This window comes from Hippoglossus stenolepis, chromosome 1 (genome assembly GCF_022539355.2).
Source record: "Hippoglossus stenolepis isolate QCI-W04-F060 chromosome 1, HSTE1.2, whole genome shotgun sequence".
In the NCBI taxonomy this organism is placed as follows: domain Eukaryota; kingdom Metazoa; phylum Chordata; class Actinopteri; order Pleuronectiformes; family Pleuronectidae; genus Hippoglossus; species Hippoglossus stenolepis.
Genome location: NC_061483.1, coordinates 32021217 through 32048080, shown reverse-complemented (window position 1 = coordinate 32048080; position 26864 = coordinate 32021217). Strand labels below are relative to the sequence as shown.

The window sequence follows — 26864 nt, the reverse complement described above, 5'->3', positions numbered from 1 at the left end:
TTGTGTTGAAAACAACTGAATGTCTTGCAGTCGGTTTATTACATTTACAGGTTCTCAATTCAGTTCCTGTTACACACTGAACCATTGCAATTAATCCAGTCTTTTAACAAAGTTACACACAAAGATTCCCCCTGGAGATAACAACAGTCATCTCTTCTGACTGATCGAGATTAATGAGGACCCTGGACCTCCCCCAAATGTCACCAGAACCTGAGAGCAGAGACCACTCCCTTGCTGTCACTGCTTTACACAATAAATCCACCACAGACCAGTCACCTGCTGCTGCCTCCTGTGAGACGAACAGCAGGACTGCTGACTGAGAGCAGCTCATCCTGATTCTCCTCTGTCCGGATTGCAGATGTCCTCTCAGCTCCTCCTCCTCGTCATCATGATCAAGAGTGATTCAGAAAGAAGTCCCTTGGGAGGTTTTGATGTAATCCTTGAAGTCAGTTGGGACATTCAACATAGAGCAGACCTGGATGATAGCAGACAGAAGTTAGCTGTCTGCTTTAACTGCTCTGCTAATGCAGGAACATTACATGATAGACATGCAGGACAGTCATACTGAGACTGATATATGAAAATATAGCAGGCTACAAAGCAGGAGCAGCAGCATCGGCCATTTGCCTCTGTGTACCAGACTGTATAAAAAGATTTATGACGTGTCTTTGCTTCCTTCCACTACCCAGAAATAAAACAAAAATATTATTATATTCTATATTATATTTTTATTATATGAATATCATAAATAAAAGGAAATATACTGAGTGGTAATGTGTTGCTGCTGCTGTTAATGCATTGAGTGTGAATGACAAAATGTGAGGGGACTTGCCTCCAAAACTGCAGGCATTACAAATTCAGAGACAGCTGCGATATCACCGATCTATACAATTTTACAGAATAGTAATTTTAAAATTATGAAATGAGGCCTTACATAGAAAGGTAAATATTATAAAGTGTTAATCATATCACACATACAGTAACTGTCTGCTAATGAACCCTGAGTGGTGAGTGGAGAGATGGTCCGGTTCTGTCAGGTTAGTCTGTGATATACTGGATTCAGTTCAGAACAAAGATCCAAGATCACAGCTCTATAGAATATAAATCAGCTGATGAGTCAGTCATCATCATTGGCCAGGGAATCTTAATGGTTGCTAAACACTCATTTCCTCCTCATCCCTCTCTCCCCCTACTCCTATATCAGTGCAGTGTTATAGAAGATATTATTAAAAACTATTTATCACTCGGTTCTGTAGCAGTTATTTTACACCAATTTACCATAATTTCCTTTATGTTGTCTTTGATCAATCCATCAAAATTAAGAAGCATCTCAATAAGCAAAGGTCAGGGATCAGATCATAGGTTCTACATTAATGAAGAACCCATTCCAACTGTATCTGACAAACCTATAAAAAGCTTTGGAAGATGCAATGATGCAAGTCTCAAAGACTGCGAGCAGGTCCAGCAACTGAAGCTGGATATCAGCAGTGGCCTTAAGAACATCATCCAGTCCATGCTTCCTGGCAAACTAAAGCTCTGATGTTTACAGTTTTGCCTGTTACCCTGACTGATGTGGCCACTTACAGTAGTCGATGCTCCACTCACAAGAGTTGAGAACATGGAGAGAATTATCAACTCCACTTATACAGCATTTACGGCTTATTGTTACTGTATATATCTATTGATATAACTATGCACTTTTATATTGACATGTCTAGGTTATTATGTTATACAAATCTCTCTTCCTAAACAGATAGTGGGCAGCTATGTTATTGTTAATCGTTTGGCACTTTATGCCTGCTGCTCCTCCTAGGGTATGTTAAGTGCAGAGGTTACTAAATATGGTGGGACATTTATTTCATCTGTGCTAAGGGGGCTAAACTTGTAAAAGTTAAGCTTAATTTATCAGCAGATCAATACTTTTGTACTATAGGTCTAAAACAAGTGTTTTGTTGAATTTATTTCTGCCCAGATAGAGCACAATATCTCTAATAATGAGATCGGAGAGGTATCAAGAGGATCACTCTGGGAGGCTCTTAAAGCCTATATCCGTGGGCAGGTTATTTCTTATACTATATCCGACCGTCTGTCTCGTCTCAAACATTTGGCATACACAGATGAGCTGCTTTTATAAGTAACTAAGCCACTTAAATCCATTCCCGACATTATGACTATTTTGAAAGAATATGGTACAGTTTCTTGTATTATGAGTTAAATCTGACGAAATCAGAATGGTTCCCAATCAATACAGCTGCTCAAAGCCTTTCATACACACATTTGCCATTCAAATTAACAATGAACTAAATATCTGAGTATGGTGGTGACGGAGACATGGCCGGTTTGTTCAAAGCAAATTTTAAGCCATTATTTGAGCGCATTTAAGCTTGAGGTGTTCCCATCTCCCTATCTCTTTGGCAGGCAGAATCAATGCCAAAAATATTCTTCCCAAATTTCTATTCCTATTCCAAACTATACTCTTACGAAAAAAATTCTTCACATCAATTGACAAAATAATCTCAAATATCATTTGAAACAGGAAGAAACCAAGAATTATGAAATCTTATTTGCATCGGTCAAAGCCGGATGAGTCAATGGGACCACCTGATTTCCGCCTCTACTACTGGGCGTGTATTGTTCACGCTCTCTCCTTTATAATATGGGTCCGGATGGAAGGTAACTCATGTTATTTCACGTCTCTGACTGCCCTTTTGTTCTCTCCAATGCCTCTATCATTACACTATGTTAATAGCAATCCGATTATTGTACAATACAGTACAATATTGGCTTCTATCAGGAAAACCTATGGATGGCAGGATCTCTGCTGGCCCCCGTTTGTCTGAGCCACCTCTCCTCCCCATCCATCATGGGCGACTCTTTCGTTATTTGGAAACTTAAAACTTGGAAATTTAACTTGCCACAATCACATTTCTTTATATTTCTCCATGTTCGCATTAAAGCTAATAAACCCTCTTTTCCTAATTTGCCATATGAGTCCTCCATGGAATCTCTGTTCTCCTTCGAACCCCCCAGACAGCCTATAGATTCTCAGGTCTGCATGGGAGGGGGATTTTGGGATCAAAAGCCCTGTGAGGAGTGCACATGGCATCTATCTGTGCCCAGAATGGCCCTGATTCAATTCAATGTGCTGCATCGCCTTCACTTCTCTAACTTCAAATTCTCTAAAATGTTTCCAGATCTTGACTCCAACTGTGATAGATGACAACTCTCACCTGCCTCTCTTGCACACACATTGTGGCAGTGTCCCAGCCTGCAAATTTTTTGGAGTTCAATCTTCAAAACATTATCTGATGTTTTCAAAACAGTAATCCATCCTACTGATCATTCTCTATTGGAAGTCACCTCATCCACAGAGCTGAACTCATTGGCTGAGAGAGGTGATGCAGCATCTAAAACTTGAGAAACTTAAGACTCACAATACAAGGCTCCTCTGATAAATTCGAAAGAGTCTTGAAGCCATTTATCTTCACTAATTCTAGACCTTCCTCCCTATCACCACCTTCCTGAGTGTAAGTCTGAATGGAGTAAGCTATGTAATTAGCAGATGACTCTTTATGACCTGTGGGCTTTTTATATAACCAATCCCAATGAGATAAGCTTCTACCCAGCAGTTCTTTCTGTTTCGCTTTATCTGTCTGTTTGTACACTGCTGTGGGACTGTCCTGCTGTTCTGTATGTTTATTGGGAAAATGCAGATAAAAAAAAAAAGGCATAGGAGGTATTGATGTCTGATCTACGGAGCGGGCCACATGGTCATAGTACTGCAGATTTACATTTAGCCTCAGCGTACCCTCAAGTTCTGCCTGTAACGTTGATTACAAGGCCAAAACACTTGATGAGGCTAAGGGGCACAACTGAAGTTATGTCCCTAATATCAGCTCGCGGCAGCTACCACCTGTTAACATCTACTGGTAGTTGGTATCCTAAATTGTGCAGAAAACCACCAAATGTACAAGGGATATTCACAATATTTTCCTCTATTCTAAAATTTAACCCTCTCCTCTGCACGCCCGCCAGCTCTTCTCCGATCAAACTGTGACTCTGTGTTGTATTTCGTAAGTATGTCTGAGGTGAGGTGTAGTGTGATGAAAATGGGTACCGGACACAGGGATTTCTTTCTTAGATTTTGGTGATACCTTTAACTATTTTTTGCACTTGCAGGATTGCAACTTCTTTCACCATACATACAGCTTGTCACGCAAGCACAAATAATGCTGTTGGTTTTAATTTTAATGATGAAGTGCATCAATGATCTGGCTACAAATTACCACCTCAAGTCTGCATCGTGGTTTAAAGTTTGCATACAAGTGCGCACATTCTCCCATAAAGTTTGTTTTTATATATCTCAACGTTTGCGTGAGAAGTGGCGTACACACAAAATGGGGTCTGAAATATGTGTACGCAACGGTTATAAATGAGGCCCCTGGGCACCATATTTCTCAGAGGAAGCTTTCACATTGATTCTGATGGAAAATTAAGTGTTTAAAGGAACTAAAACTGTGAAATGTAAAACTGTGGCAAATAAAGCCAGGGAGGCTTTTTCAAAACCCATTATCGACTGAGTATAAAAATACAATTCAGGAAGTGATAGGTTTGCTTGCATTTCTGGCAACCATTACAATTATGGGACAAATGCCCACAGGCATATGACAAACAAGCCTGACTTGAAAGCTTTTTTTGTTATTCATTGTGTAATGATTGATTGAACTAATATATTCATTTCACCACAAGGTCTGGTGTTTCATGTTTTGTAAGTGTTCAAGCATTTCACAAACAAAATGTGTCAATTTGGAAAGTGTGCTTCTTTTTCAGTCTCTGTTAACTCTTTTGAAATGGATTATGAAATGTCTGAGTGAAAAGAAAAATCAAGAAAAACTGTAATACTCAGTACAGTTGTGATATGTGGTCTACATTCATATTTAACTTTTGATGTGTTCACAACTACTGAGAGAAAGGTGAAATCAGTAAAACTGAATGAGGGCCACCCCCTGCAACATATTCACAAACAGTTAACATAGCAAATAATAAAGGATGGAGGAGGTTAAGGGGTTAATAAGTTCTGACCTCAGTGGCAGCTAAAGTACATCCTTAATGTACAAGTAAATAACATATTTGATTGGCTACTTTAGTCTCCAATTGCTCTAAATATTAGAATAAATAAACTAAAATGTTTAAGGACAAAATTAAGTAATTATTTACTGGTTTTCCATCAATCAGGGCTAGCAAGTCAAATTGAGAAGCTTGTTCTGGAGTTTTGTGCACGTCACAAATCCTTGCAGCTGACCTGGCTTCATATAAACTTATTCAGATGTTAAAATATTGAACAATTATTTAATTTTCACCTGCTGCCTCCCACGTTTAATTTATTTTAATTGTGCCTGTGAATTTATATGAATATGTTTTTTATCCATTATTCAACTTTTTTGCGGTTACCCAACCTGGTGCAGGACTCTGGTACAGGCAACACCTTTATGAGAAAACTAAAGAGAGGTGGGAGATGTGGCTGACAAGCTTTTGTTTTGGTCCGAGATGCTTGTGCTAGTGTGACATCTAATGGAATCTAATATTATAACTTTTAAAACAAACCAGCACATTGTTACTTTAAAATGTACATGTATTTAACAAAGCATTGATCAGTAACATAGTTAAGATGGAAAAACAATGTCAATTTACAGTAACTGATACTCTGAAGGGAGCACCAGTGTGACTAGTGGAAAAAATTATTCTGGAGCCCTGGAGTGGCTACAACAGCTAATGTACAGGTGACATTGGACATCTGCTGCAACTAATTAATTCCAGTATGATTACCTCCATACAAAGATATCTTTCATCAATAACAGTGGAGTACCTGTCTGAACTTGGCCCGAAGCTTCTCCATTTCCTCCTGTAGTGTTGCAGACTGTGGATCATTGTGAGAAGAGTTTTGGATCAAACCCAAGAGAGCCTCCAGAGTTTTTATACGCTTTCTGAAGGCACACAGACACAAACACAAACTCTAATTTGAATCTTAGGATTCTTCGAGAAACAGTCCATCAAGGAAATAATCTCTGAACAGTCTCTGTGCCACTGTAACTGTACATGTGTAACAAGTTTATAAGCCAAATTAACATTTGAAAAAATTTGAAATTACTTTATCAGGCATTAAATCAGTGTTTCCTCTAGGATTTGTTTTAGCAGAAGGGGCGGTTCCGGCCAAAATGTTGGACGTTTTTTTCAATGTTTTTAAATACATGTCTCATAAACTCTCGAGAGAATCAAACAAACGTTAGTTAAAGTGAGCACAGCTGGCACGGTAATACAGCTTAGTACAGGGTTACCGGGTATATAATGTGTGTATACCGTGACATCGAAGCAGCGGCAGCAACAATAAATTAAATTAAATGAAATTGCATTTCTGTGTTTGATATTCAGGGTTTCAAATGCCCCACTTTGTGGCATGAAAAAAGAAAAGTTAATGGTTTGTAAAGTGTAACTTCAAGATGGAAGCTTCAAGCAGCAGCAGTCTCTGGAACAGGCTCCACTCCTGGAAATATCACCATCATTTCCATTTCAAAAATGTCCAGTGCAATTTGTGCAAAGCAAAAATAGAGGTTAACAGTTATTAGCTGCTGTTGCAGTTGTTAGCAGCTAACATTACAGAAACTAGAACCGTGCTCCCAGACAGCACACACACACACACTTTTTCCTCCTCCACTCTGACGTGCTCTCACTTTAACTAATAAACACTCATCAGTTATCAGGACCTGATCAGTAAATGAAGTTTAATGGAGGTCTATTTAAGCAGAGGGGAATTTCCCATCATCCCCTTTGCTTTCACTGCTGCTGCAGTATTGCTACCAGTTACTTCAGCCCCTCCACCACCCCAGCCTCCACCTGTAGGCTCCAACAGGGGGGTTACAAGTATTTGCTCATCATTCCCATCATTCCTTTGTAATCATATGGGGGAGTGATTAAGTTGGAGCCTAGACGCCAAACACTAAACCTGTTCTACTGCTGCAATAAATGTTTGAACGTGAGTTGTCTGACAGAACTTGGTGTTTGTTTGATTCACTCCAGAGTTTATGAGGCTGCATTTAAACATTATGAAAAATTACTCGTCAACATTGTGGGCCTGATCCACTAATGGTTTTCGCGTGTAAAAACGTGTGCAAACTTGATTTCACCCCTCAAAGAAACGTGCAAGCTGATCTACTAACGGTGCGCACTGAGGATTGCGTGCAGAATAACATGCGCTTTCCATTTAGTACGTTTGCCTTAATGAATATGCATTATTGGGAATTTCTACCTGAGTGCGCACAATATTGGGAGGAGTATATGCAAATACTTAAATTTAGCACACGCAATGTGATTTACAAAGCCTGAAAATAATTGCAGTGATTGTGACTATCTTTAGTACATTTGAAAGGTAGGTGCTAATCGACACAGCTTTACGCACTAATGGCTGCAGTTATTGTGGTGAGGAGGAGACGGCATGGAAGAAGACGGAGAGAACGGGTTTTTTCTGCTCGTGTTAGCATGTTTGGATTGACAGAAGCAAAAATAATCCCTTTGCCAGGGCACTGATGGCCATCGTCACACCAGATACAGCACTGACCAGCTGCCTGTGTGCGCGCCGTGTGCGCTACAATGGCCCGAGTCTCACAGAAAGTAAGCTGTTCCAGCTGCGCAATATTGGTCAGAGGCATCTCTTCCACTGGCCCCCCCACCTGTTTTATTTGCCCAGGCTTTATTATGAGCTATTTTTTCTTTTGTTCTTCTTCTTATGTCCTGCCATCTTCTCTTATTTCATCGGTTGTTCTTTTCGTTTTACCCACAGCATTTACTTTCTCCCAGATACTCTCCCATATCGCGTTTCTTTGAGTTATATTAATATTTCTTTGCTGTAGCTCAACAACATGTTTGTTTGCCTCTTCCACTAACATCTCCAATTCCATGGCATTAAATTTAACTTTGTGCTTGCAGTCACTCTGCTCTCCGTAATGCTCCATGGCGGAAACCAGTAACGCATGCAAAACACTCTTTTAAATACACTGCCTATACCATGTTTGCACCTGTTATCATTTGCGCAATTATTTTTAGTAGATCACCTGCAAAACGACCACAATCCAAACGTGCAATCTGTTTTAATGCACACGCAATTTAGCAGTCTTTATTTGGGAGGGTTGTATCTGTAGCTGATGAGTATACATTTCCCTCGGAACAACAAAAGGCAACTTTTGACTGAATCAAGTTCTCCAGACAGTTTGTGCTCATACCCCGGTGCAGCTGTGCTATATTATTATGCCCAAGAAAAGGCATTTAGACTACTCCTGATACTCAGATTTTTCCATGTGTAGAAAATCCAATTCTCTGATTTAGTTTTATTTTCTTCCCTAATTGGTCAGCACTGCCTTTTCAGCAGCTCTCTCTTCTTCAGCAGTCTCTACTCTCTTCTTCGATAGGGCAAAGTCAGAAGAAGGCAGGGGTATTGCAACCGGTTAGACAAAGCAGGCCTGTGTTCTGTTTAGTTCAATGTGTTGATTGATATTAAATTACATTACATTTCATTTAGCTGACGCTTTTATCCAAAGCGACTTACAATAAGTGCATTCAACCATGAGGGTACAAACCCAGAACAACAAGAATCAAGAAAGTACAATTTTCTTCAAGAAAGCCAAACTACAAAATGATATAGGTAAGTGCCATATAAGTTCTAGTAAATCGCTACTGTTTTTTTTTATATTTCTTTTTTTTGGTCCAAGGTATAGTCGGAAGAGATGCACACAGTTGTGATGTTGTTGAGTGTTTAGCTCGCAGTGAGAGAGCAACAAGCCGATTGGCAGATGCAGAGCGGAGTGAACGGGCTGGGGTGTAAGGTTTGACCATGTCCTAGATGTAGACTGGACCCGATCCGTTCGCAGCACAGTACGCAAGTACTAATGTTTTGAAACAGATGCGGGCAGCCACTGGTAACCAATGAAGGGAGCAGAGGAGCGGAGTAGTGTGAGTGAATTTAGGTTGATTAACCAGTTATGAAGCGGTTCATTCTGGTGAAATTCGCCTAAAAGGCATACCCAAAGTAAATTGAAAGCTGTTCTTGAACCATTTAGAGTACATGCATGGTTTTGGTCTCTTTTGAAAGGTAACACTGAATTTTGTCCCTCAACAGTCAGAATCACTGTAAGTGCTACTGGCATTGAGTAATAGAAGTTGGAACACACTGAAGTAGAAGGTTTTTATTTCCGCCTGAATATTTTTTGGTAAACAGATGCCTGCAGATGACTCTAGCTGGGACCTATGAGCTGGAAAACACAATGGGACCACAGCATGAAGCCTTACCTAGCCCAAGTTCAAATTTGATAACAATACCACATAAAATGAATATTTTACACATGTTTTTCTAAGGGTATGCATAAGTGTGAATTTTGCCAACCTCTACACTGTCAAGAACTCTATATCCTTCAACTTAGCTAACTATCTATATGGTAATTTTGGTTATAGTTATTAGTTTAAATGTTAATCAGAGTTCCAAATTTGTAGTTCGTACTTTTATGAGACTTAATCAATAAATTGGCTATCTTTTCCCTTCCTTTGAAGGGTGGTGCCCCGAGGTAACTTTAATCAATTAAAGTTATTATTTGATACTAATATTTTTAATATTAATATTCAATGTTTTATTTTGATCACCAAATTTATTGAATGCCGAAAGGCACACCATTTAATGGTATCACATTTAATGCATTATTGCACAACATTGCCTTTACTTCAAAAGAAAATTCAATTCAATTTTATTTGTATAGCGCCAAATCATAATATACATTATCTCAAGTCACTTTACATAGAAGGTCAGGACCTTAAAATGTACAGATAAACCCAACAATTATTTCAAATAACTCACCTAAGATTGACTCATTTACTATAACTTGGCTGGATGATAATAACAGGATCATGCTAACAGCATGTTAGCTTGTATTAGACTAGCCACTTTGTAGAAAAGGCGAGAGGGGTCTGGTCACTACTAGGGCCGCAACAACTAATTGATTATAATCAAATAGTTGGCAACTAATTTAGTTATCGATTATCGGTCTGTATAATAAATGGCACACACAGTGGCAACGTCCCCTGATGTAGGGGGGCAGTACATCAGTCTGACCTCTGTTGTAAACATTGATAAATGATGGAGACACGTCGTCAAAAGTGTGAGAACATTTTACATTAAAGCCTTCCAAGAGGATCGTTAGCTGCAAACTGTGTAAAGCTGACTCCACATGGAATAGCAGCACAACATCCCTGTGGTATGAACCTAAAGATATGGATCAAATCTTATCGCATTCATTTTTTTCATATCAGTCGATATCGATATATATTGCGATACAATTTAAATAACCAGAAAATACCTTTTTGCACATTTGTGTTTATGTACAATGTTCTTCTTATGTACAAACGTTTTTTCTTATGCACTAACAGATTTTTACTTGCTCGTACAATCATCCTGTGCCACTGCACTTTACTTATAACCTTTCATACAAACCACTACAGGGAAAAAGTGTACATTCTCAGCATGTTTTTAAGTTTTATTTTTTTATTCTATTGCGTATAATTTTTTATATTTCTTTATTCTCTTGTGCTCCACTTTCTGACGTGCCTGCTGCTGTAACAACTGAATTTCCCCAGTGGTGTGGATCACTAAAGTTGTATCTTATCTTATCTTAAATCAGTACCACTGCAGTGAGGCGTATTACTCCGCTGGTCAACAAGTGACTCTGCTTCTCTGATCTTTTCTAATCACTCACACGTACAACTGATCTTTATAAAAACCTGCTGAATTCATATTTATGTTCCTGGATAAACGGGGTGTCACTTCTTCTGCAACAATGAAATTAATACACTGAGTTACGTCGTAATCTGTGGGAGGAACTTCTGTCTGCAGGAGTCCGTGTGTGTCTTTGCTCGTCTCTGCCCCTCTTCACCCACAGACCGATAATCACATGTATTTAGTTATTAATCGATGATGGCGGATCATGACTCTGGATCGTTCCAGTCACTTTAACCCTGATGTCCTGACTGTGCGTGTCACGTCATGTCTATGAACGTAGCTGAAAACATGATAATGTTCATTCACTGCATCGATGAAGAGTTGTCCTCCTCTCTGCAGTAGCCCAAAAATGAATATGTGTGCTGCTGCTCTTCCGCCGCTCTGTTCTGTGTGCGTCAACCTAACTTGATTTGGGTGTAACTCTATTCCAGCTACATGATTGTTTTGGCGCGGCACTATTCTCATTGGCTGTTTGTGTTGTTTGTCAAAACATGGACGGGATGAGTTCTATCGACGTATATCGACTTAAGACTATCGTCTTAAATCTATATGGAGGAAAAGTTATATCGTGACAATTATGGATATTGTTTTATCGCCCAGCCCTAGTTGCCGCCCTTGTCACTACTACTTCCTACTGTTTTCACTTATTTAAGTATGTAGGATATGAGACCTATCATTATACTGCTCCAGAGTGTTGAAGTAAAAAGTGATGGTAGGTGGTTGCCTTGTTTGTAGAGACTGTACCTTGATTTGACATCTGTTTTATTTTGGAGAAGGCATTTCCATGTGATGGCAAACCCACAATAGAAGGACATCTGTAGGGGGTTAGAGGGCCAGAGACAGTAAGCAGCTTGAAAGTAACACTATTCTTCCTAATCCTAAAAGAAAGACTGACCATGTATATTCTCAATATTTCTGACATAGGAAGGTTGTAAAGACTAGTTCTTGTCTGTTAAGACATATGAAGACAACATAATTACTGTCATATTCTGTGGGAATTATGCTTGTGCCAAAATAGTAAGCTTTCTGAATACCTGACATTAAGCTTCACATCATAGGAAAAAAAAGGTATAACAACTACATCAACTGATATAGGCCCACAGCTAATCACTCACCTCAGTTGACAACTTGGCCCCATGAGAGGCCCCATGTCTGTGGCCCTCCTGCAATCCTCTGCATTTTCCTCTTTCAAATCCCTCCTGGTAGCCCTCCCCTCGGAACCTGAAAAACAGTCACACTGGACTCACTCGGTGGCAGTAGCTTAAGACAATCTGTACATTTCTTATCTTAATTTGGATGCTGCTTGTCTAACTTGTACTAGATTCAGAACTATTTCACCGTTGTTAACGTGAGACACGGGACAGGTTTCTTTATAGGTGACCTATTAGTGCATTTGCATCTGCAGCATTAAGCTCAGTTTACACTGAAACAGCTGCTGTGTTAAAGATCAGGGTGAGACAGTGCCTATGTGACAGTTTGTTTTTCATTTTAAACCAAACAAAAAGTCAGAACCATTATTATGTTTTTGTCAAGAGTCCCAAAAAATTGGCAAAAGACAATCTTTGTTTTGCTTCGTATTTAAATTACTTCACCATGCGAGTTCAACAATTACAGTCAGGGACCAGAGCTTGGACCTGGAAAAAGATATCACATGTCATGACTTAACAACTGAATGGCCTCAGACTCAGCCCCTGGTGTGACTGCTGCAGTCCCACTCTTTACTGTGGGCCTGACAACCGCTGCTGTGAGTACAGCATCTATTCACTGGTCTGATTCTGTGTTAAGTTATTTTCAGTGCTGATTTTAATTATACAATAACTAAATCTTATTCGGTTTATTTTTAGTATGCTCATTACCATAGAAAACCATATACAGAATTGCTTATAACATCATACATATACAAAAATTCAGAAAAGGACTTCCGGTGACGCCATGTTTTGAGAAAGTCGCAAGGAGTGTTAGCTCCCTCAAAATTCGGTGTGGCTTGGAGATTATAATAATATTCTGACGATAAATGGGATAAGTTTAGTCCTAGGGGAAGACATGAGCACGTCCAGAGATAGAAGAAACGCAGGGAAGCAGCAAAAATCCCAAGAAGAGGCAAAAGGAAAAAAAGGGCCGCTGTTTAACGTTGCCCCAGGCGAAGCTAGCGGAGAAGAAGGAGCAATGAACATGGTGGAGATACTTCGAGAACTGAAAGAATTAAGGAAAGAAAATCAGGAGTCGTTTACCGACACCAAAGCCTCGCTGTCTAGAGTGGAAACGTCGGTAATGGACTTAAAACAACGGATGGAGAAACTCGAACAGAGGGTTGAAGAGACGGAGACCAGAGTCGGCGCAGCTGAAGACACTAGTGAACGACATGAGCGGGTGCTCCGGCACCTGGTGAGACGTGAGGCGGCCCTCACGGACCTATGTGATGACCTGCATAACCGAATGCGCCGCAACAATCTGAGAATCTATCAAGTCCCGGAAGAAAGTGAGAAAGGAGATATGGCTGGATTTGTTAAACAACTTATTGAAGCCACGCTGCAGCTGCCGCCTGAAATTAACGTACACATTGAGAGGGCGCACAGATCTTTGGGGCTAAAACCAGACAACACCGCACCTCCGCGCTCCATCATTGTGAGATTTCTGGACTACACAGTGAAAGAAGCGGTGCTACGACAAGCCTGGACGCAGAAACAAGTCCAGTTTCAGGGAAAACTCCGACCAAGATTACTCTCCGGAGGTACAGAGGAAAAGAGCACGGGTACGTGGAGTTATAAAGCAGCTGAAGGAGAAGGGGATTCGGGCCGGATGTCGCTTCCCTGCGCAGCTGAGAGTCACCTTGGAGACGGGAGTGAAAACTTTTCCAACGCTGGTCGAGGCTCTGCCGACTCTTGGTGAGTTGGGCATCGTGGTGCAGGTGAGTGAGAGGGAGAAGATGGAACGGGAGCTTTCGAGGGTGACATGGCAAAGGCAGGAGGACGGGAGGAGAGGAAGAGGAGCCGCATCTCTGAGAGACACTGATTTATGGTCTTTTCTGCAGGATTGAGAAAATGACATTTGTGCTCAGGTAACGCTAACAGACTTTTGAAAGTCGGTGCTAAGTTTAACGGTCGACCGGAATAAGACATTATGTCTATCCCCTCATATGACACTTGAAACAGCTAGCCACACTGAATATAAGTGATGAGTATATGTGAGTGATATTAAAGGTAAGAGGGAGTGAAGGGCTCCCATTTTCTTTTTTATGATAATACCCAAGATGGGACGAAAACCTCACCAGGGGATTGGTTATTTTCTTTGGTCTGTGGTTTGGTTGGCACTTTGTGCATATTCCCCAGAGAGAGTTAGAGGTCACAACTCTCTGCCTATAATACAACAGGGGCTGGTGGACACATTTCTTCAGCCAGCTGGGTTTTTGGAAGTCAAAGGTGTTTATTTGGTTCATTTAAATGTGTTTGTTCTTAGTTCTTATATCCTTGACATGTCTGTTAAGTCCACACAAGTACATGAGGTAATTTTTGAAGTAAAGCTTTTTATTTTAAACACAGGGGATTTGAGGGGAAGGGGAAAAAAACGAGAAAGAAGATTATTTATGTCTGATTTAGGGGTTATCAGTTACAATGTTAAAGGTATCAATCATCCCATAAAGAAGAAAAAGATTGTAGCTCAGTTGAAAAAATTCAATTCTTCAATAGGGTTACTACAGGAAACTCACCTAAATGAGGCTGAACACAAGAAATTGAGAAGAGATTGGGTGGAGCAGGTGTTCTATGCATCTTGTCCAAATAGCAGAAAGAGAGGAGTGGCAATTTTGATTAGTCGATCCAGCGGACTTGCAGTACATAGGGAAAAAGAAAGGATATTCAGGGCAGGTATATAGCAATAATAGAAAAATAGGTGGAATAGACCTGACCATCATGAATGTTTATGCTCCGAATGAAGATGATCCTTCGTTTTTTAAGGACATTGCATCCATATTGGCAAGGGAAGCTAAAGGTACCATAATTTTAGGAGGAGACTTTAATTGTGTCTTAAATGCGAAATTAGACAGATTACCCACAGACCATGGACCCCCTAGCAGGAAATCTAAAGCTGCAAAACATTTGTTGGAAGAGTTGGGGCTTGTAGATGGCTGGAGAGCCAAGAATCCAACGACAAAAGATTTTACATTTCTGTCTACGGTTCATGGGTCATACTCCAGAATTGATCTGATTTGCATTTCAAAGCAGAGCCTTCATAAAACTAAGGAGTGTGTTATAGAACCTATTACTCTATCTGATCCTGGCCCAGTAAGACTGAAATTGAACTTGGGTTTCGAAAGGCATTTTAAATACTGGAGATTAAATATCTCTTTGCTAACAGACCCGATAACCCAAGAACAATTAAAACAAACTATAGAAGAATACTTTGCAATAAATGATAATGGAGCAGTATCCCCCTCCACCCTTTGGGATGGGGCTAAGGCTGTGCTGAGAGGGAAATTTATTGAAATAGCCGTTAAATTAAATAAACAGAGACTTGAAAAGGAGAAACAATTGGAAAGTGATATAAAAAGATTAGGACATGAGCATAGAGTAACTGGGGACAAAAATATATTGAAACAACTACAGGAGTGGAGAACTGCTCTGGATGAATTACTTACACGCAAAGCTGAGGGAGCGCTCAGATATACAAACCAGAGATATTATGAGATGGGGAATCGAGCAAGCCGGCTACTTGCCTTTCAGTTGAGAAAAGAGCAGTCAAACCGTATTGTTCCTAAAATAAGGCATCCAATATCCTTAGCTGAGGTTTCACATCCAGTAGAAGTGGCAGAGGCGTTTCAAACTTTTTACAAGAATCTTTACGATACACCAGAGGAAGCACCAAGCACGGTGAAAATGGAGGGAATATTTAAAGATCTTAATTTAGTAAAGCTATCGGAAGCAGAGGCGGAGGAGTTGACAGCCCCAATTTTAGAAAGCGAAATAGAAGGAATCATCAGGTCTCTGAAAAATAACAAATCTCCGGGCACAGATGGTCTGCCTGGTGAATTCTACAAGACCTTTATGAAGGAGCTTGTGCCTAAGCTTTGTGGGGTCTTTAACTATGCATTACATGAAAATGACCCACCCAAGAGCTGGTCAGAAGCCGTAATAACAGTCATACACAAAGAGGGGAAGGATCCACTGGAGTGTGGCGCCTATAGGCCAATTAGTCTGCTTGGGAGTGATGTAAAGATTCTTAGTTCTATACTGGCGAATAGAATGCAGAAATACCTAAGGAATTTAATCAATCCTGATCAGACTGGGTTTATACCGGGCCGTCAAGGTGCAAATAATATTAGAAGAGTTCTAAATTTACAATCAGTAGCAAGAGACTCTGCCCGTCCTTCAATGCTTCTCAGTCTTGACGCTGAGAAGGCGTTTGATAGGGTGGACTGGTCGTATTTAAATTATACTATGGAACGAATGGGATTTAATTTGACATTTATTAGATGGATTAACACACAAATAAAGACCCAATATCAAGAGTTAGGGTTAACGGCACTGCTCTCAATTCTTCAAACTTAAGAAGGGGGTTCGGCAAGGAAATCCAGTGTCTCCTATTTTGTTCGCACTGAGTATCGAACCGCTGACCGAGTTAATAAGGGGTAATGATCAAATTGAAGGTATAGCAGATGAGGGGGGCATGATGCATAAGATATCGTTGTTTGCGGATGATATTCTTTTGTTTATAAGAAATCCATTGTCATCTATTTCAGCGGTTATGCATTGTCTGAGGAACTATCTGGATGTTTCAGGACATAAGGTTAACGAGGGGAAATCGGAAGCAATGATGATTACAGGAAGCTGGCCTACACAATTGGACAGACTTGTGAGATTTAGATGGTCGAAGGGGGGCTTTAGGTACTTGGGGGTGATTTTGACTCCTATTTCTTCTAAATTATACAGCGCAAACTATGACAAACTTATTTCCCAGATCAAAAATGACTTGGAAAGGTGGGAGATGCTTCCCCTTTCTTTGGTTGGGAGGGTAGAAACCATTAGGATGAATGTTCTGCCAAGGCTGTTATTTCTCTTTTGTTCTCTTCCTATTGCTGTGAGACTCAAAGTTCTTTGCTTACATAAAGAGAAGGGCGGCTTATCTTTGCCTCATTTCAGAAGTTATTACTGGGCAGCACAACTTAGAGTACTGGTCTCCTGGATGAGATTGGATATGGATACAAAATGGGTACATATAGAGCAAAGTTCAGTAAACTCATCACTCTCAGCCCTCCCCTATCTGACGACAATTGCATGGCGTAAACTCAGGATACAAAATGAATGGGTTAAGTATACTTTAAAGGTTTGGAAGAAAATAAGACAGGTATTAAACCTACCGTTATCTGTATCTAGGGCAACAAAAATAGCTGCTCTTTGTGATTTTCTGCCTGCTAAATTAGACAGTGGTTTTAGTAGATGGGCGGAGAAGGGTTTGACCACAATAAGTCAATTATTTGAAGGAATGACTCTCAGGGCTTTCGCACAACTTCAAGCAAAGTATGGTATTGAAGCTAATGATCTATTCCGATATTTCCAACTTCGGCACTATTTGACCACACACAAGGAATGGGACAAAATTAAGGAAACACCAGGCAATTTTGAACAGTACTGGGTGGAGATAGCTGAGTATCGAATTCAAACAAAACATATAATATCCTGTTTATACAGTAGAATTCATATGGATACATCTATTGACACATTGGATATAAAAGGTAAATGGGAATTGGAGGCTAACACCATTATTGCAGATGATGAATGGGAAAGCTCTTGGGTGTCCTGGCACAAATGTTTATGTAGTCCAACCTGGAGAGAATTTAGTTGGAAGCTAAGAATGAGATATTTTAAAACACCCATAGTAATAGCTAAGTATGACAAGAAGTATTCCCCTCTCTGCTGGAGAGGTTGTGGTCTAATAGGGGACTTTTCTCACATTTTCTGGGATTGCCCTAAATTGCAGAAGTTCTGGGAGGAGGTGAAGAGGGAGATACGTGAGATCTTGAACTTAGATAGTTCGATTGACCCACAACAGCTGATTTTGGGAACTACACATTCAAGGGGGCTAGGGAAAAACGAATTGTATATGATCAGAGCTATGATGTTAATTGCCCACAAAATTATCACAGTAAACTGGCTCAGGCCCCACCCACCTACCGTGGACCCAGAGGCTCCAGGCTGTGAATTGCATGGAAAGTTTAACTGCAAGCCTACGACTCTGGATGGACATTTACTTAGCAAAATGGACACCTGTTATAATGTATCTGTTAAAATGAACATTCTGTTGACATTTGACTGGACAAGCTGGATTGAATATGAAACTATGTGAACCCATTGGGATAACCCTTCTGCCATTTGTGTTTTCTTTTTATTTGGTCTACACTTGTAATATTGTATGACATGCTGTGTGAGACTCACTGTCAAGGAACTTGTTCTAATAAAAGTAAAAAAAAAAAGAAATTCAGAATTTTTTTAATACAACTAATAATATACCATAGAGTATCTAATGGAGCTGAATAACCAGCCCTATCAGCCCTCACCTGCCAACAGGACAGGAACATTTACTGTCCTTTCACTCTCAGGCAAGCTGTGTCATATATTTTCACTCTGGCACATGTTTTTGTCTTCTGGTGTGCTTTTGTGTTCTCTCTTTGTTTAGGTGAGCCACATTGTTACTCTGGCAGAACCTTCTGGATTTTGACAAGCAGAGGGTGAAATTAAGGGAAAATACTATCATAATTTTTTGTTGATAATATATATTATGTCAATATAAAAATTAATTAATTAATAATATAAAACTTACTATAGCTGTGTATCAGTAATATTTAAACATTTACAGCACATTTGATCAATACCGCAACGATACTGATAACCGTGATAATTATGGTCACTATAATCCTGATACAAAATTTTCAAATTGTTTCATCTCTATTTCATAGTCATTTATGTGTTTCCTGTTATTGTCAATATTTACTGTTCTTCTCCTTTTTCTGTGTGTTGTGGATAAAAGGTAAAAACTGAAATTTAAATATTAACTTCTTAAGAAATGATACACCAATAATATAATGTTAATAATCAGTAATGTGAAAACCAATGATTTGTTTTCAATAATAACTGTAAATAAAAATAAATAACCTCAAATTTTGGCGAAGGGCGATCAGGCCATGAAAATCTTGTTTTCTCCCCTCTCTTCCCTGTTCTTTTCTTTTCTCCTCCACTCTTAACAGACAATAGTTTCCCAGCTTTAAGTTTAGAGACTCTGCTTCAGATTATCAGAGCCAAAAAGGTTTAATCTTTAATAATGTGTTGTATTTTTAAATCTCTTTATTAAGAAAATGTAGTCAAAAATATTTAAATTATCTTTGATACATGAACAATAGAAAGATAAAGTAAACTATATCAAAAAAACATGCATCTGGTAGAGCTGCCGCCCCTTAATGAAGCTCTAAACCTCTGCAGCGGCCAGGTTTCGATTCCAGCCCGTCGCTGCGTGACGTCCCCCATTCTCTCTGTCTCCCTTTCACCACTTACTAAAAATATATCTCCGTATATACCTCAGAATTTTCATACATAATACATACACTTTACATACATAATTTGCTACATGTATGAAAATAGACTGAATAATAAGGCTGAAATTCTTTGTTTTCAGTGCTCCTTGTACTACTACTTGTGTCAAAATGGAGAGTATATTGCCTTGGATATCATTGTTCTAACCCAGTGGTAACCAACCTTTTTAAGGCCAAGATTACTTTTTAATTCCAAATGTAAGCTGAGATCTACCACCCCGATGGTTTCCAAAAAACCCACTTAAGAGGATCATATTTATTATTTTTGCAATTTCTTTTACAACAGGATCAATGTACGAGCATATATACAAACACACAAAGACAATTATGCAACTTTATCTATTCAATGCATAATACTCACATTAATAGCTGTTCAATACTAACTATTAAAATGTACAGCATCTGTTCAGTGCACAATATTTAGCTTCGGAGTTCAGCAATAAGTTCTGCAGCAGAGGGTTTTCCTTGAAAATGGCCATAAATGTGACTACTGTATTTCCTTGAATAAAAGTAGTCGTATGTACTCAAATAAACAACAGTACTACACAGTATAAAGCTGTACATCTTCCGCTCCCTGCATTTATTTGAAACGGGTAGGCTACAGAAGTTTATATTTATTTTTGTGACATATCTGATAAAAATAAATAAATAAATAAAAGTCTGTTGAAATATAATTTTCACTGTATATTCTACTGTGAAACACCACCAATGTCTGTCGAAAATATAACCTAAACATACATATTTGCATCACTTCTCGTTCCCATTTTCCCAGCACTTCAACATTTCTGTTGACTGAATCCATTAATTTGTTTTATCAAGGTTTTGGTTGTTATCGCAAGACCAGAAGATTTTTATAGATTTTATACCGTAGTGTCCTAGTATTAAGTTTAGTACATAACCCGACTTTTATTCAAGGAAATACAGTAGATATACCAGCAGCTCCGCGGTGCAACCGTTCCGCGGAGCAACCACAGCCAGTGTGTCCCGAGCGTTAAGGGGATCGACAGTGAAGGCTTTCGCAATCGAACTTTTGGTTACCTCTGTTCTAGCCTAAATATTTGTATCCATGTATTTCTCAAACCTTTGCCAGGTTAATAGAGGAGCAACCCTAGAAAACATGCAAGACTTAGCTTTTTTTAACAACTTGTATCTATATATCTTTTTCTGCACTGGAGTTGTAATGGTCTTCCATCCAAATTCTCACCAGGATAAAGAGCAAGTTGATTACCACGTTAATCTCTTCTCATTCATCCACTGACAGCCCAATATTTTCCTCTTTCTCCCACTTTTCTTTATATAATGTATAATCATTTTTTTAAATTTCCAATCAGCTGTATAATTTTTAATTTTAACTTCCCTCCTAAATCTGATCCATATGCTAGAGTAAATATTTTAATAACTTCAGACTCCAAATCCTCTAAATGCTTCCTTTTGAATTTTCACTCTAAATAATGAAGTGTATTGATTTTTTTTCTCTACATGTGGACAAACATACATGCTTGCTGCATCAAAGCGGGAGAAGAAATTAAGAATGGCCACTGCTTATTAGAGGTTCATTACCATGTGAATAGTTGAAATAACCTGTATTAATATTTAGTTTCAAAATGATGATGCCACATGTATTTCTTCAAACTAGTGGGCTGGGCGCACATAAACAAAGAATTGAACTTGTATTTTGTGTGTGCCTGACCATGCAGTAGTAACTAAATGTTGTTCAACAACATTGGAGGGAATTAGTAGTGTGATGGCACTTTCTGGAGAGTTAGATGAAAAAACATTTTTTTGTGCAAATGGGAGTGGGATAAAAAAAAAAAATGGGGACATTTTCTGTACAAAGGGCCGAAAGGTAGTATTTTCATTACACAGTGAAAAATAGACCTATCATGGGAAAGGAGGATGAAATATAAAAAGTCCACAAAAAATACACACCTTTGGAAAATGTAATCTCATATGCAATACCACCACCAAAATTATTGGAAAATAAAAACCAAAATAGCCAAACATGTCCCCAAGGTGTCCTAAGGGTTAACTATGTTACAATGGCACTATCACACTTTCAATAGTATTGAAAATACTGAAGCAGATCGACAATCAGATTTTCAGCCTAAGGCTGCATTAAAGAAATCAACTGATCCTCAACCTGTGGCTTTTACATAATTCCCCAGAAGCTTATGATTATTGTGACCAAAATTATCACGGTTATCAGTATTATCGTGGTATAAATGTTGAAAAAATACTGATAAAAAAACTATAGTAAGTTGTGTATTGACATAATATCTATTATTAATAAAAACGATTATAGTACTTTCATTATGTATGGAAGGTCGTCAACTTGTTACGTGCAGATGTTGACCCCAAATGTCAGAGTCGGCACAAAATATCTGCGTTTGTTAAACACACGCAATTTGGCAACAGTGGATGTTAGTATTTGTTAGCTATTGCCAGAGATGACTAACAGTTTCCCGCTGTTACAGTCCCTACCTAACCTTCTTCCGCAATGTTTTTATAACACACAACAAATGCTGTGCTTGTGAGCCTGCATGCTGCAAAAGTCAGAAATATGAATGTGTTGCGTTGCATGTTGTTGTAAGTGGTACTTCTAAAGTTTGTGCTGGTGCCCCTAAAACCAGTGCTACTAGTGGAAAAAGTTAGTCTGGAGCCCTGAAGTTGTAATTTCTGTAAGTTGTCTATTTATGGGGGAAAATGTGAATAATTGCGTTGAAGGTCGATTTAAGGTGTGCCTCTAAATTGTCTGCTTACGCTCCTTAACTTTTCTGTAAGGGGCTACAGTGCTCCTAATAAAAAAAGTTAGTCTGGAGCCCTGAAACCTAAAGAGAAAACATGTTGAACTTGGAGTCATTCTTCTTCTTCTTCTCTGGCAGACCGTAAAGACCTTTAAGGTGTAAACTGTACTGTACAGTACAATCTACCATACATTTACTGCAGTGATGTTGCGTTGATGTGCCATGTGATATCAGCTTCACATTTTGCATAGTTTTTAAAGGCTTAAATGTAAAATGTTCATACTTATGATGACTGTTGCTTTTCCAGCTCAACGTTTGAGAGACCCATAGGCTAAAAGGAGAGATTTAGCGCCTATAGTGAACACAAAACAGTGAAACAAAGTCACAAATGTAATTTACTGATTGTTTCAAAGCGGTTACGCTCTAAAGCACAAAAACAACTTGCTGGAGGATGATGCCATACTTTTTGTCAATACAGACATGAATTCACTTGTCTGTTAAACTAGTGACAGGTTCAAATTTAATTTATAGTATCTTGAATTGAGGCAAAGTAAAGATATCTTAAACTTGAATTGTGACTAATGAGAATTGATTCTGGAAATCAATCTGAAACTGATTTAGAGTCAAATATTAATGTCGGGCTTTGCAGATGCTTGGATGACATCACACGAGCAGTATGGAGGCATGTTATGTTTTTTTTTTTTGCATCTGAAGATAAGCCCCTTATATCTTCAGTTGTATTGGATTTAGCTGCTACCTGGCTGCTATGCTGTTTACCCATGAAGCTCCAGCAGTGTTTTCTGGACTTAAACACTTCACCCACCCCTTCATCGGCATAGGGGTGAGTAGATTATGAGTGAATTATCATTTTAGGGTGAACTATTCCTTTAAGTGCAGAGCCAACATTCATGTATGTTCATAAGGTGCCTTTTTATTGAGGTCAACACCAGCCTGGCCATTACAACAGGTACCCTAACAGCAACACACTTCAATATGCGCTATATAAAGACTATGTAGTTAAAGAACAAACTAATGGAACAAATATTATTTTTTAATGTTACCAATGCATGGGTTTTTAAATGTATCTCCTACGGTTATCATTCCATGTTGATGTCTTTTATTTTGAAATATTTACTTTTACTTCCGTGTCACGTCTGTCTTTCTTGCCATCCTTTAACTCAACGATGATATATAAATTTGGGTTTCTCATTTGTAATTCTTATTCTGACAAGAAAGCGGGGCTGTGTTTCTTCGCTATGAAAAATAATTGTCTGAAAGTAAACGAAGCCAAACCGCTCCCGGTGATCCAGCTGAGCCTCAACTTTAACATAACATGACCCTTGTTCACATACAGAAAAGCTTACCTTTCATCCGCGAGGAAAATACTGTCAAACAGCTCTTCGTGTCCGCGGCCGCCAGCCATCTCCACCTTCTTAATTTCAGTCTCAAGGTTTGAAAATGTGTCCGCAACGCGTCGCTGATAACATGTGTGTGACCGTTCATGGACACGGTACAGTCAGTCTGTTTCCTGAATCATCAGCGAAATACAGGCGCCATGCAGCCCCCTGGTGGCCCGAAGGCTACAGCTCTGAAACTCTGAAATTTGTCTTGAAGCTTGAATTCTTTCTCTTAGTTTTTAAGTGTATGTTGTAATTTTGTGTTATTAAAATTATCACCTAAAAGGAAAAGTAGAATAAACAGCACAATTTTAAGATTGATTGACTCTGATATTACAATTGTAATTATTTGACACAGCTCAATCCTACAAAATCATAAAATCTGTTTCTCTTACTGTCAGAACTATGTATTATATACTTATATGATGTGTCACCTTTATTCCCTGTCAAACAAACTCTAACCTGGGACCATGATGGTAAAACCCTATGAAAGGACCACAGTGCTGGCAGCCCATGTATAGACCAATTAATAATGTGCTGCACTGGATAACCCTAACAGAGGCATAAGGGCATAACACACTTCAACAAAATAACTTTAATTCATAGGAAAATTTAAAATTTATAAACCTGCAGCCTTATTACAAACATCTACAGAATACCAGCGACTGGTTGTTCCACTCACCTGCTTGGAAACTACCATCAGTTGGTCCCCATAATAGAGCAATCACCCTCACAATATACCTCTCACTATCCTTTAGATAGAACTATGTCTGCCCCCAGACCACTTAAGTTAATTAAATCAAAAGTAGTAATACATTCAAACCTAATAAAAGTTAGCACAACCAATATATCATTACCAAACAATAGAAGTATAAAATGCGGTTTATTAAATATCAGGTCACTCAATCCAAAATCCCTATTTATTAATGATCTGATTCTATTTTTCTATTTGGCCTTTATATTCCTTTCGGAACATAGGCCATTGATGAATTGTTTCCACCCTCATCTGTCTTGAGCCATCCTCTCCAGCTGTTTCCACGTCAGCCCCTTCTTCTTGAATTCCTGCTCTGTGGTCCTTCTCCAAGTGTTTTTGGGTCATCCTCTACCCCGTTTGCCTTGTGGGTTCCATGTCAGTGCCTGTTTTGTTATTGCTGTTGTGTTTCTTCGTAGTGTGTGTCCAATCCAGCTCCATTTTCTCCTTAACAGCTGTATATCTACTGTTTCTTGTTTTGTGCATTCCCACAGGTTGATGTTGCTAATTGTGTTTGGCCAGAAGACTCCAAGGATGCGTCTTAGGCAGTGGTTTATGAGGTTTGCAGTTTGTTCGTGATGTTAGTGGTGGTTCTCCAGGTTTCGGAGCCATAGAGCAGCACGGTTTTAACGTTGGAGTTGAAGATTTGAAGCTTCGTCTTGAGGGAGATTTTTTTACTTTTCCAAATTTTGTTTAAGATGTTGAATGTTGTTCTTGCTTTCCCAATTCTTGTCTTCACGTCCTCCTCTGTCCCACCATCAACAGCTATCACACTTCCCAGGTAGGTGAATTTGTCAACATCTTCCAGCGTCTGGTCCCCGATGGTTATTGGGTCCATGTTCTTGGTGTTTATCCACATTACTTTGGTTTTTGGTCCATTTATTTTGAGTCCAAGTCCAGCTGCAGTTTTTCCTAGCAGTTTGGATTTGTCCTGCATCTGTTGGTGGCTATGGGAGAGTAGTGCGATGTCATCCGCAAAGTCGAGGTCCTCCAGATGTTCTGTCAGACTCCACTGGATGCCAGTCCTTTTATTGTGGGTTGATTGTACCATGATCCAGTCAATGCACAGAAGGAAGAGGAAAGGGGAAAGCAGGCAGCCCTGTTTCACGCCGGTGAGCACTTTAAATTTTTCTTGTGCGCATCCCTGGAAGAGTACGTTGCATTGCATGTCCCAGTACATGTTCTTAACGATGTTGATATACTTTGGGGGGATTCCATAGTGTGCCATGAGTTTCCATAGCATTTCATGGTCTACGCTGTCAAATGCCTTTTCAAAGTCTATGAAATTGACATAAACAGGTGTTTGCCATTCTATGGACTGCTCAATAATGATCCGGAGGCTAGCAATATGATCTTTCATTCCTGAAACCAGCTTGGTTTTCTCTCAGTTCATCATCAACCCCCTTACGCAGTCTCTCCAAGATGATGCGGCTGAACACTTTGCCTGGTGTTGATAGCAACATGATCCCTCGGTAGCTGTTGCAATCCCTGAGGTTTCCTTTCTTTGGTATGACAGAAATGAGCCCGTCCTTCCAGTCTGTTGGTATGTTTCCTTCTTCAATCCATATGGTCTTTATTAGCTGGTGTAGCATGGTGGTTGAGGTGTCGAGATCCGCTTGTAGAGCCTCTGATGGGATGTCATCTGGCCCTGCTGCTTTGCCACGTCGCAATGCCTTGATGGCCTTCCTCACCTCAGATCTTGTTGGGGGGGCACAGTTGATGTCAAGCGTGTGCGTGGCTGGTGGGATCTCTACCTTTTGGGCAGGTGGCTGTCTGTTGAGCAGCTCCCTAAAGTGTTCTGTCCACCTTTGATCATTATCAATGATCTGATTACTGATCATCAAATCAATTTACTATGTCTAACTGAAACCTGGCTGCAAAATGGTGAATATATAGGTTTAAATTAAGTGATAAATTAAGTGATAAAGGAATGAAGTGACCCATATTAATACTCATATTCCTCGAAGCACAGGCAGAGGTGGAGGGGTTGCAGCAATCTCTGAATCTGACTTATCTATCAACCCTCGACATAAAGGTAGTTATAACTCGTTTGAAAATCTTACAATCAGCCTCATACATCCAAGCCTGAAATCACATAAACCAGTTCATCTAGTTCTCATATATCGGCCGCCTGCCTCTTACTTCTTAGGACAGATAAAATCATTATAGTAGGTGGTTTCAACATTCATGTAGATGTTGCCAACGACAGCCTTAGTTCAGCATTTAACTCATTAATAGACTTGATTGGTTTTACTCAACATGTGAATAAACACACTCACTGTTTAAATCACACTCTTGATCTTGTTCTGACATATGGCATAGACATTGAAAACGTAATAATATTTCCCCAAAACCCTATTCTGTCCGACCATTTTTTAATGACATTTGAATTTACAATTATTGACTACACTGACTCTGGACAGATATTCTATCATAGGCTGTGTTTATTTGATAAAACTGTGAACAAATTTAGAGAACTGCTTCCTTCTACACTTACTTCACAGCCATGTGTCAATACAATACAAGAACGTTATCAAAACTTCACTCCCACACTAGTTGATAACTTTGTTATTAGTACAGC

General features: G+C 39.3%; 1 protein-coding gene across 1 annotated transcript; it reads right to left on the bottom strand.

Moving 5' to 3' along the window:
• On the bottom strand, nt 1-23687 carry lto1 (LTO1 maturation factor of ABCE1). Its single transcript, XM_035162328.2, has 5 exons — nt 23500-23687; nt 11929-12034; nt 11558-11628; nt 5867-5984; nt 1-475 (listed from the first exon to the last, which is right to left on the bottom strand). The coding sequence occupies exons 1-5, from the start codon at nt 23556-23558 to the stop codon at nt 404-406; spliced, it is 426 nt and encodes a 141-aa protein (XP_035018219.1). The 5' UTR covers nt 23559-23687; the 3' UTR covers nt 1-403.
• Between the last annotated feature and the right edge of the window lie 3177 nt (nt 23688-26864).

Bases quoted from the DNA above. Each gene is read 5' to 3' on its own strand.
- lto1 (XM_035162328.2), bottom strand. From the start codon at position 23,558: ATGGCTGGCGGCCGCGGACACGAAGAGCTGTTTGACAGTATTTTCCTC. The intron at 11,629-11,928 runs GTGAGTGATTAG...AACCCCCTACAG, and splicing joins GGGCCAAGTTGTCAACTGAG to ATGTCCTTCTATTGTGGGTT. The intron at 5,985-11,557 runs GTACAGTCTCTA...GTGTGCCTTCAG, and splicing joins AAAACAGATGTCAAATCAAG to AAAGCGTATAAAAACTCTGG.